Source organism: Neoarius graeffei, chromosome 7, assembly GCF_027579695.1.
Source record: "Neoarius graeffei isolate fNeoGra1 chromosome 7, fNeoGra1.pri, whole genome shotgun sequence".
Classification (NCBI taxonomy): Eukaryota; Metazoa; Chordata; class Actinopteri; order Siluriformes; family Ariidae; genus Neoarius; species Neoarius graeffei.
In genome coordinates, this window is record NC_083575.1 from 4,491,281 (window position 1) to 4,503,633 (window position 12,353).

At 48.0% G+C, this 12,353-nt stretch overlaps 1 protein-coding gene across 1 annotated transcript in view; it reads right to left on the minus strand.

Moving 5' to 3' along the window:
* The window catches only part of wdr35 (WD repeat domain 35), a 44,401-nt gene that overhangs the window by 18,945 nt on the left and 13,103 nt on the right, over window positions 1-12,353 (minus strand). The window contains exons 12-18 of the mRNA XM_060925167.1: window positions 10,308-10,368; window positions 9,944-10,088; window positions 7,821-7,878; window positions 6,421-6,474; window positions 6,229-6,338; window positions 586-802; window positions 82-162 (exon numbers count right to left, since the gene is read on the minus strand). Coding sequence (XP_060781150.1) covers window positions 82-162; window positions 586-802; window positions 6,229-6,338; window positions 6,421-6,474; window positions 7,821-7,878; window positions 9,944-10,088; window positions 10,308-10,368 — 726 coding nt within the window. The remainder of the gene's footprint in view (window positions 1-81; window positions 163-585; window positions 803-6,228; window positions 6,339-6,420; window positions 6,475-7,820; window positions 7,879-9,943; window positions 10,089-10,307; window positions 10,369-12,353) is intronic.

Consider the following 12,353-nt stretch of genomic DNA (forward strand, 5'->3'; position numbering starts at 1 on the left):
ACTATCTCACCATCAGCTCACGTTAAGGATTTAACAGTTCCTGATTTCTGTATCACTGTACACTGATATATCATCACACACCTTCACGATTTCATCCAGCAGGACAGACTTGATTTCGAGATCTTCGAAGTTACAGATGAATCCAGATGTTTGAATCGGCTCCTGGATTAGAAAGCAAAGAGTACAATCAGGAAAAAGAAAAGGCACAAATGTGTGTGTTTCAATCAAACACTGCTTTCACAGACAACTGAAAAACTGGACATCAACCTTCTGAGGTATGAAAGTTCATTTACACATTATGTTTTGAGGGATGACCTGGACCGATTAATAAACTCAGAAAAAACAAACAAACAAAACTACTCTGTATTGTTCTCTGTTTACTCCTGCCCCCTGTGCAAGGATTGGCTCGTTCTTACTCCTAAGCAGTCCACTGATTGGACACTTGAGAATTTAGAGTTTGTGAACGAATACTAATCTGTATCACTAATGATATGGTCTGATATGATGGAAAAATAATGTTGAATTCTTGCTTATATTGGTGTTATGATATCATGTTGTAAGAAATCCGTTTGTGTCTGCCCTGACCTCTGGGTCCAGGTTTCTGAAGACGTACATCCTGGTCTTTTCCATCATAGCAAACAGGTCAGGGTTGTCATTGGCCCACTTCATATCCCACACGTCTTTGCGCTCAAATTTGGACGGGTCTTCAGCCGAGGCGCCTTCCTCCGCTTCCCTGGCCGAGCCACGTGAATCAATGTCCAGAAACGTCAACACTCCAGTCATGTCGATGATGGCCAAGCGACTGGCAAAAGATAGAAAGGGAAAAAAAAAAGTAACTGTGGCAGCGGAGGTGTGGCCAAGCATCAGTTTGTGAATGGAGGGTGGGGTCAGGGAAGGTGAGTGGCAAAGTCAGTACACCTGTTGTCGATTAATGTTTGTGTGTTTTGCAGTGAAGGTGGAAGGTAGAAAAGGAAGGAGAGAGCGACGAGAGGAGAGCTATCCTGATGAGAACACTTTTTTTTTGTATGTGTGCGCGCGCACACAACCACACCAAGTAAAGCTGAAAAGCAAAATTAATAAAATAAAAGTTGTGTGTGAACATCATCTCCCACTTGCCGCACTTCAGTATTCCACCCACGTCAGGGAAATACTACAGTGGTGCTGAAACCCGGGACCACTAAAGAGAACCATCGATGGAGTCCTCCCCATTTAAGGACTTGATCCATATCCTTGCTACCACCCAACAGAATCAGCACCAAGCGCTGATCGCCCTCCGGAAGGAGCAGGAACAACAGTTTGAAGCCTTGATGCTGGCTCAGCAGGAAGGTCAGCAGGAGTTCTGGCACTTGCTCCCATCGGCGGGGTCCTCGACTGCCACCGCCACAGACCCTCTCAACGTCACCCTTACCAAGATGGGGCCACACGACGATCCGGAAGCCTTCATCGTGCTCTTTGAGCAAGCAGCCAAAGCGTAGGCGTGGCTGGTCGAGCAGCGCGCGTCATGCCTACTACCATCACTGACTGAGGAGGCGCAGCTTGCCGTGCAGCAGCTCCCCGCTGACAGCCGACTCCTCTACGAGAACTTGAAGCATGTTGGCTGCTCCCCAGAACAACATCGCCAGTGCTTCCAGACGCTGACTTTGGAGGAGATCAGCCGGCCGTTTGTGTTTGGCCAACAGCTCCGGGATGCCTGTTGGTGGTGGCTGAGGGTGGACGACCATGACACCGAGGGGGATCATCAACCTGGTGACACTGGAGCAGTTCATCACGCGGCTTCCGAAAAAGACCGGCGGAGTGGGTCCAGTATCATTGCCCGGTGTCGCTGGATCAAGCCATCGAGCCAGCAGAGGACCATCTGGCAGCGGTTCTGACAGCAGGCAGACACATCGCCTCTTCTCTCTCCTTCTCATCTCCACCTTGTTCCCCCACCGTAGGGGCCGGCTCTACCCCCAGCTGGCCCACTGCACCCGTGGTGTCCTCCTGTCTGTCCCTTCTGTGTCTGTCTCGCCCCCCCCAGATGTGAGTGATGCCCATAACACCAGTGCAGAGGTGAAGCCTGGGCCAGTGTGCTGCAGGGAACCCAGGCACCTCCAGGGTCAGTGTTCCGTGATGGAGGTGGGAGCGGTGGTCTGGATCCCCGACACACCACAGACTGCCGTTGAATGGGCCGGAGCGTATCGTATACTGGGGAGTGTTCGAGGGGATACTGTATGTATCATGCATTGGTGGACTCCAGCTGTAATCAGACCTCAATCCACCAAAGCCTGGTACAAGATGAGACATTGGGGAGAGCACAAGTGGTGAAGGTTCTGTGCGTGCACGGGGGATGTTCACAATTATCCACTAGTATCCGTCCACGTTCTATTTCGGGGAGAAAAGCATAGCATAAAGACGGCAGTTAACCCGTGTCTTACCCACCCGCTGATCCTGGGGACTGATTGGCCAGGGTTTAGGGAAATTAATGGAGCATATCGTCGCTGTCAGTTCAAAACCTGCTATGTGACAATTTAGGTCAAATTGGGTTCTCTATGCTGATTGGTCAATTTTGACCTCATGCTTCCATTTATGCTAATTAGAAAAGCTAATAATAGAACAAGTAAACTTTTACTGGCTTCTCAGCTTGTTATTTCAGAGTTTTATTCAGTTTTTTACGTCTCCTGTAAAAAAAATGTCACATAGCAGGTTTTGACCTGACAGCGACGATATAGTAGGAGGTGGGTCCTGCGATAATACATCACGGGGGGGATCCTAGTGTGGTACTGCCTGGGGAAGCTGTCACAGAACATTCTACAACAGCACCACATCAGGGCAATGCGAGGAGTGAGGAGCAGCTCGCCCCTCCTCCCTCTCTCGGAGATTCCCTCGAGGATTTCCCGTTAGAGCAGTCACGAGACTCAACTCTGCATCATGCGTTTGACCAAGTGAGAGTAATCGATGGTCAAACTCTCCAGCCAAATGTGACACCCTCTTTCCCATTCTTTGCTATTATTAAGGATAGGCTGTATCAAGTGAAGCAGGACACTCAAACTGGCGAACAGTTAACCCAGTTGTTAATTCCAAAGAGCCGTAGGGAACTTGTATTCCATGCGGCTCACTTTAATCCAATGGCCAGACACTTAGGACAAGATAAGACAATAGCCTGAATAATGGCCCGGTTCTATTGGCCAGGGATTCGTGGGGATGCTCATCAGTGGTGTGCGGCGTGCCGCGAATACCAACTAGTAAATCCTGCAGCCACCCCAAAAGCACCTTTGCGCCCTCTCCCTCTAATTGAAAGCCCCTTTGAAAGAATTGGCATGGATCTTGTCGGGCCATTAGATTGGTCAGCATGAAGATATCGCTTTATTTTAGTTCTGGTGAACTATGCAACGCAATATCCGGAAGTGGTGCCTCTCTGCAATATTTCAGCACGCAGTATTGCAGAGCCACTCTTCTGCGTTATCTCCTGAGTCAGGATTCCAAAAGAAATCCTGACTGACAAAGGCACTACCTTTATGTCATGAACACTTCATGAGCTGTATGGGTTATTGGGAATTAAATCAATCCGCACCAGCGTCTATCACCCACAAATGGATGGCTTGGTGGAGAGGTTTAATCAAACACTTAAAAATCTAATTCAAAATTTGTAAGCGAGGACGCATGAAACTGGGATAAATGGCTCAAGCCCCTGTTATTTGCAGTACAAGAGGTCCCACAAGCCTCCACGGGGTTCTCCCCATTCAAATTATTACATGGCCAAAAGCCTCGCGGCATTTTGGATGTGCTGCGGGAAAATTGGGAGGAGGGATCTTCAACGAGTAATTCATTTTTACTCGTTGAAGATCCCTCCTCCCAATTCAATACATTCTCGACCTGCGTGCAAAGCTCCACACCCTCACGTACTTAACCCAGGAGAATCTGCGGCAGGCACAAGAACGTACAGCCAGGCTTGACAGCAGGGGCACGAGCCTTAGAGAGTTAACCCCAGGAGATAAACTACTCGTATTATTGCCCACTTCAAGCTCCAAATTAGTCACCAAGTGGCAAAGGCCCTTCGAGGTCACACAGCAAATCGGGGATGTCGACTATGAGGTGAGGCAAACGGATAGGGGAGGGGCACTGCAAACATACCACCTCAACCTGCTAAAACATTAGAACGAGGGGGTCCCTGTGACACTGGCGTCGGTAGTTCTGGAGAAGGCAGAGCTGGGGCCAGAGGTTAAAAAATTAACTACTCAACCCGTTCCAGTCCCCTGTGGAGACCACCTCTCACCAGCCCAACTCACAGAGGTTGCCAGGTTGAAGAGGAATTTTCCAATGTGTTCTCGCCCCTTCCCGGTCGCACCCACCTCATTGAAACGCCCCCAGAGGTGGTGGTGCATAGCCACCCCTACCGCTTACCCAAACACAAGAAAAAGGTGGCTCAGGACGAACTCAAGACCATGCTCGAAATGGGCATAATCGAGTCACCACACAGTGATTGGAGCAGCCCGGTGGTCCTGGTTCCCAAGGCCGACAGGTCAGTCCGGTTCTGTGTGGACTACACAAAAGTCAACACAGTGTCTAAATTTGACACATACCCAATGCCTTGCATTGATGAGCTGCTCGATCGGTTAGGCGCTGCTTAATTTTATTCCACACTGGATTTGACAAAGGGATATTGGCAGATCCCCTTGACTCCTCTATCCCGAGAGAACACGGCCTTTTCAACACCATTTGGATTACACCAATTTGTCATGCTTCCTTTTGGGCTACTTGGGGCTCCTGCTACGTCCCAGCGGGTCATGGACAAGATCCTCTGCCCCCACGCTGCCTATTCGGCAGCCTACCTTGACAGCATCATCATACGTATATAGCAATGACTGGCCGTAGCACATAGAACACCTTAGGGCCGTCCTAGAGTCGCCGAGGCATGGAGGTTTCACAGCTAACCCAAAAAAAGTGTGCGATTGGGTGGGTGGAAGTATGGTACCTGGGTTTCCACTTGGGTCACGGGCAGGTGCGTCCCCAAATTGACAAGACAGCAGCAATTGTGGCCTGCCCAAGGCCCAAGACCAAAAGGGGGGGGGCAATTCCTGGGGCTGGCTGGCTACTATCACAGGTTCATACCTAATTATTCGGACATCACCAGCCCGCTGACTGATCTCACTAAAAAGGGAGCACCAGATCCGGTCCAGTGAACGGAGCAGTGCCAACAGGCTTTCACTAAGGTAAAAGCTGCACTGTGTGTGGGGGGCCACTCTTACATTCCCTGACTTCTCTCTCCCTTTTATTTTACAGATGGATGCATCGGACAAAGGGCTGGGGGCTGTTCTGTCCTAGAAGGTGGAGGGTGAGGAACGTCCGGTGCTGTACAGTACATCAGCCGCAAGCTCTCGATGCACGAAAGCAAGTACAGCAGCATTGAGAAAGAGCGCCTGGCCATCAAGTAGGCGGTCATCACTCCGATACTACCTACTGGGGTGCCCTTTCACCCTCTGTTCGGACCACGGGCCCCTCCAGTGGCTCCACTGCATGAAGGATGCTAATGCGTGGATCACCCGTTGGTATCTCGCCCTCCAGCCGTTTAAACTTGAGGTGGTCCACAGGCGAGGGGCGCAGATGGTAGTGGCGGATTTCCTGTCCCATCGGGGGGGGTCTGCTGCAGGCTGGACGGCAGCGAGGGCGTGGCCAAGCGTCAGTTTGTGAATGGAGGGTGGGGTCAGGGAAGGTGAGTGGAAAAGTCAGTACACCTGTTGTTGATTACTGTTGTGTTTGTGTGTTTTGCAGTGAAGAAGTGAAAAGGAGGGACAGAGCGACGAGAGGAGATGAGAACGTGTGTGTGTGTGTGTGTGTGTGTGTGTGTGTGTGTGTGTGCGCGCGAGCACGCAACCATGCCAAGTAAAGCTGAAAAGCAAAATTAATAAAATAAAAGTTGTGTGTGAACATCATCTCCCACCTGCCACGCTTCAGTATTCCACCCAAGTCAGAGAAATACGACAGTGACTTATATGCTTTTAGCTCTTTAAGAGTTTCAGAATATAATCATAGTTTAAAAATGAAGGTTTCTGCTTCTCTACTAATACTCTATTCATTTAGTTTTTGTCCCATTAGTGGTACATCATGGTCTGCACTGATGTCAGTCACCCACATGGTTCTCTTCATGACACACACGATGAACAGGTATCATAAGGCTGTAATACTCATACACTGGATTCAGACGTTACAATGCTGCCTGCTGCGAACGTTAAAAACTGTGAAGTTACACACCTGGAGTTGCAGTTCAGAGAGAGCTGATATGCTCTGCAGCTCAGAGAGAACTTCTGCACCAGGCTGACGTTCGGCAACAGGTATTTCTGCAAGATCCCTGATTCACGACCCTGTACGCACGCACGCACACACACACAAACTATAATATCATAATCACTGCTTTGCTTTCCTGTTACTAAAGCCTGTACGCACCACGATGAGAGTTCTGTCTGATGCTGTGATGCAGCAGATCGGATCTCTGGTGGCCTGGAAAAAATAAAAACCACACTTGTATGTATCTGATAGATCGATAGATCACACACAGAACAAGACTGAGTCATATATCTAATTACACATCACAGTGGAGATATTAAACCTGAAGGAACCAGTCAGATTGATATTTTTCTTCATTAGAATTTCTAAATGTAACATAAAGTGGGCGTGATTAACCTGGGGGACGGGTTATGTCAGCTTCGCCCTGGCCAATCACAGTGCCTGATGTTGCTTGTTCCCCCCTGATCATTTTTATGCAGACTATAAGAAGTTAAATTTATATAGCGCCTTTCAAGAAACCCAAGGACGCTTTACAATAGTAGACAAAGAAAGAAAAAAAGAAAAAAGAAAAAATATAAGAAGAAAAAAAAAAAAAGTAAAAAGTCCACCAAGTAGGGGTCAGGATGTAATTCCCGTGGTGTAGCAGCCACAGTCCCACCAAAAGGCGCATCAAAACAAGTCCCACATCTCCAGCACCGCCGCCGCGACACCACCGAGCAACATCGCTCAGAACACCACGGCATGGATCCACAAAGCGAGCAGAGAAGCTCCGCCACGCAAAGCGCTGGTGTGTCCCAAACCGCCTGCACAGCCGCCGCGACACCACCGAGCAACATCGCTCAGAACACCACGCCATGGATCCACAAAGCGAGCAGAGAAGCTCCGCCACGCAAAGCGCTGGTGTGTCCCAAACCGCCTGCACAGCCGCCGCGACACCACCGAGCAACATCGCTCGGAACATCACGGCAAGCGTTAAAGCGCAGAGCGCTGGACAACCACGATGTAAAATGAGCAACAAGCTCACTGCAGTCCACAGCTGGGAGCACAGGCATCACCCACAGCGAACCAAGGCCTGGAGGGAACCGACGCCCAAAACTGGGTCCGGAGCTACACCACAACCGGTGGAGAAAACACTCAAACAAACATCAAACTACACAAACACACAGGAAAAAAAAACAGAAAAAGAAATAAAATAAAACAAAAAAGCTCCGGTGAGAAGCGGCAGCCAGAATGTGCACGACGTACTCTCAACCGGAAACGGAAACAACTAACAGACTATTGTTTGTACTCAAATGGTCTAGCAGGTGAGAGAGAGTGAGCTTGTGAGAGTGTGTGTGTGTGTGTGTGTGTGTGTGTGTGTGTGTGTGTGTGTGTTGTGTACTGAGTGTTTGATGGGACTTTTATGCTAATCCTTTGACGAGCAGATGAAATTGCATGGGTGTTTAATGTGAGTGTGTGTCTCTTTCAGTCACACATTAGTGATTCTGGCAAAGTATGTGTGTGTGTGTGTGTGTGTGTGTGTGTGTGTGTGTGTGTGTGTGTGTGTAATGAGCACTCACTGTGAAGGCTTTGGTGAAATCCAGCGCCCCGTCAGCTGTGCCATCAATGTGGTAAACCCTGTAGGAGTGTGTGTGTGAAGAGTAAGTGAATATGAGAGAGAGAGAGAGAATGTTAAAAAAACATCCTGTACAGATCTAGAACATCATCCTATGTACAGATGAGACAAAGATCAACATGTCACAGGATTCTGGGAAGAGAAGGGCGTGGAGAACAGAAGGAGCTGCTCATGATCTGAAGCGCACCACCTCATCTGTCCATGGATCAGGTTCTGCTCCATTTACTGATGCTGTGACCGCTGAGAAAAGCAGCACAATGAATGCTGAAGTGTCCAGGGCTCCACTATCTGCTCACATCCAGCCAAATGCCTCAACACACACACACACACACACACACACACTTCAACACGCTTCACACCGCAGATAAACAACGACCCGAAACATACTTCGAAAGCAACCTGTGATTTTTTTTTTTCAGGGAAAGAAGTGGATCGTTCCGCAGTCGCCGCAGAAGCTAATCACCTGACCTTGATCCAGATGAGCTGCTGGAGATGAAACAGAAGACAGGACTCCCAAAAACAAGGAGGAAGTGAAGAGAGCTGCAGTAAAGACCTGGCAGAACACCACCGGGGAACAGACCAAGCTAGCATCTGATCACGTCGAGGAGTTCCAGCTAAAATAACATTCACCCAGTCGATGTCCAGATATTTATGGACCTGACTGTGTATATATGTTACTCGTTAGGCCCCGGTCTCACCGCCCGAACTTTGCTGGAGCGTTCCTTGAACGGTAGGGAGGGGGGGCCGAATTTCGACAACGCTCGTCACCGCGCACAAAATGGGAAAAAAATCGAAAACACGGGCGTTGGCTTAACGGTGCACCACTGAAGCCGGCGTTGCTTTAGCGTTGGTTTAGCGGTAGCGAGCATTGGTTTAGCGGTAGCGAGCGTTGGTATAGCGGCGTTCTGCGCATGCGGGCTTTGGCTCGGCGGGGGTATAAAGTTGGTTTAGCACCAATCATAGCAAGTCTCTCAGCATCCATGGTGATACAGTTTTACTGTAACTTTGAGCAAATTCGATATAGATGAGGTCTGAACTCAACGGCAGCTCGATTCCAAATGAGCTCCTGGTCCATTTCTCCCCGTATTTATAGCCAAATTCTGGTCCCGCTCCGACACCTCTATACCAACGCCAAACCAAAGTTCATCGCCGCCATGGATAGCTGCTTCAACGCCCGACACCGTTCCAGCAACCCCGTGTCCGCTCGTAAAACGCTTACAACCGCTCCACCGAAGTTTGTGCAACGTTTAATCGCCGCCTGGGCAACGCTGGCGAAGCAGTGGTGGTCCAGCGTTCAAGATTTCTGCGTTGGCCTAGAGGACCCAAGCGTCCACGAACTTGCGTCTAGCGGTGCCAAACTTTGACTGGGAGTTGGTGGAGCGGGGCTGAACTTTGCCGGGGCGGAAAATTGCCCCCTCCTCACCGCTCGCAATATTTTGTGCAGCTCAAAACTTTCGGAGCGGTAGGAGGGCCCCTCGAGAAACATCAGCGGTGGCCGAGCGTATACGGCGTTGCTTTAACGGGGGCCAACTTTTGTTAAACGGTGGTGAACGGTTACGAGCGGTGATGAATTTTTTTCACCGCTCCAGGAACGCTCCAGCAAAGTTCGGGCGGTGTGACCGGGGCCTTAGGTTTGTAAGATGGCCGCCGTCAGAACGTTACACATAAACAGTATGAAGTCGCAAGTTTCAGAGAGCAAACGTCCTGGCTGAGAATCGTGTAACTTTCCTACTGCTGAGTAAGGCTGAGAGAGCAAACACACACACACACACACACACACACACACACACACACACACACACACACAGAACAGTGGGTGTGTGAAGGTGAATCCTTGCCCAGCACTATAAACTAAACCCTTGTATACACCTGCGGAAGGTGAACACAGAGTGTCAGTGTGCTGACAGACAGGTCAGAAAAACAAACAGCCGACTCTCAGCAAACCAAATCCTCGATGAGCTCCTCGCATTCCTTCACTCGCCTGAGTGAGACGAAACACAACACACAGCACGTTCTCCAGAACACAACGATGGTTCCTTCAAAAGAAAAAGAAGAATCCCATCTGACCTTTCACGGCCCTCTTTCCTGGTCTTGGCGACCTGGTTGATCTCCAGAGCTGTGAGCTTCTTGGCCACGCGATACTGCCAGACGTAGAAGGCCTCCTTGGACGCGGCGATGACGTGAGTCTTTGTCATGGTGACAAACAGCGGGTCTGCAAACACAGCGTTCATGTTGTAACACTAGACGCCTTGGATGTTTGGAAGAGGAGGATGACGACGTGTCAAACCAAACACGGTTTTCAGTCAAAAAAAATGTTTTTAAATTGTCATTTTAAAATGCAATATATCCATCCTAAAGATCAAGCTCGTTCAGGATCTGTTCCCAGGTAAACCCATAAACTTTACGCCATCCCTCAGACAGTTTTACTCACCGATGTCGATGTATTTGGAGTCCAGAGGCGTCCCGATGGAGTTACACAACACCAGAACATACTGACGAAATACAAGTAGGAATAATAACAGCAGGTTAACCCATAGCGTTTGCAAATCTGACCATTTAGCTTTAAAAAAAATCTAAATATAAAAATAATGTACATTTTGCATACAGATAATAAAATAAAAATTGTAAAAAGTGATTATGATTGAAAAAGTATTCATCCCCATTGCTGTGAAACCCCCAAGTTAGTTCTGGTGCAAGCCGTTGCCATGAGAACTCACATCATAATCTGAATTGAGTGAAGCATGGTGGTGGGAGCATCATGCTCAGTGTTACCCTTCGCCACTTGCTTGATTCACTGATTAATCCCCTTTTTACCCAATCACTGCCCTTTTTTTATTTATTATTGTTTTGGGACAGTCTCTCAGGAGAGTTGTGTTTGTGTCATATGTCTTCCAGAGTGTCATTAAAGCTAGACGGCCTTTCGATTTCATAAATTCGGTGAAACTTAGTTCCCTCTGAAATGTGGTCAGTGTGATATGTTATTTACCAGCTGGGAGGTCCGTATCATGAAATACCGTGACCGAGGTCTTGAAAGTACTGAGCGAGGCCCTCTGGGCTGAGGTCAGTATTCAAGGCCGAGGTCACGGTATTTCACCATACGGACCGACCTTAAGCTGGTAAATAATATATTTTTTTTTTTCTTTACCAAATTCTAACAGAAAACGAGAGCGCCCGAAAGGGAAAACCGAGCCGAGATGCCATTTTGAATCCTCATTCACGGCTGTAATGCAAATGGCTTCCTCCTCGGTATACAAGTGCACTTCCATGGCAGGAAAAAAACTACATTTTGCCGCCTATGTCGTCCCCTATTTATACAAATAGGAGTCATTCAGGATTCAGCCATGTTTTTGCTCGGCGTTATCAACAGTTACAGGTTTTTAGCTTTCTCCTGAAATGTTTTCTTTTATTTCTTCTTCCTCAGGGGAGTAAAACTCGCTTTCGCTGTGAACACTGTCGTTATCGCTCTCCATGCTGTAAAATTAATGCTATTCTCCTGAGAAATGCGAAACTAAAAGTTGACAAAAATTGCTACTATGTTTGTTGTTGTTGTGAATGAGCGAGTCGCCAGAGGTCCGTAACCGGGGTCCATACCGTAGGATACGAACCTGCTCGCCAGCCAATCAGGGCGCAGGATTTGATGGAAACCGGACCGCGAAAAAAATAAATGTTTATTTCCGTAATATCACAAAATATCAGGCCGTTCTGTGGCTGGGAAGTTATTTAATTTGAGGGGATTAAAGCAAATAATGCGCATGAAATCGCTCGCTTGGCGCAGTCAAGCAGACAGAGGAAGTCCGTGTGCGCATGCGCAGGTTTACCTTCATCTTCTTCTTTTGGGTTTTACAGCAGCTGGCATCCACAGTGTTGCATTACTGCCATCTACAGGTTTCCCTTTGAGCGTGCACTGACAGTTCCATCATTCTGTCGCTAAACGAACAGCTGATCACACCGAGGTGCTCGCTGAGCGCCCATATTTATTAGTTTGGTCCTGCGTTTCCTTTCCTTCGTATAGAACATAATGTCTTTTCTTCTCGCTTTCTTTCCGTTACTGTAGTCGCTCTTTCACGTTTCATTCACACACTCTCGTCCTCCATTTTTCTCTCCTGTTTCAAATTTGTATCCCACAATGCCTTGCATGAATGGGGAAAACCCACCATGTGATGCATAACGTAGTATCTTGAATTGGGTCATGGTGAAGCAGGAAAAAATAGCCGAGAATTTAAGGACATGTGGAGATAAATTCATTAATTGTTCTATTTTTAAAAAACTAATAAAATTGGAAGTCTGTGATTCGAATTCAGTAGCTTTCAGTCACTAAACAAAAATAATCAGGTGTCGGGGAAAATTCTTTTTATGACCTACACTTGAAAAATCTGAAAGGCAGGCTAGCTTTAATGGTTTGGATTTTTTTTTAAATAATTAAAACCCTAATTGAGACATTTCCAAAATTTTGTCCTGGACTTGTTTTGAAAGTTTC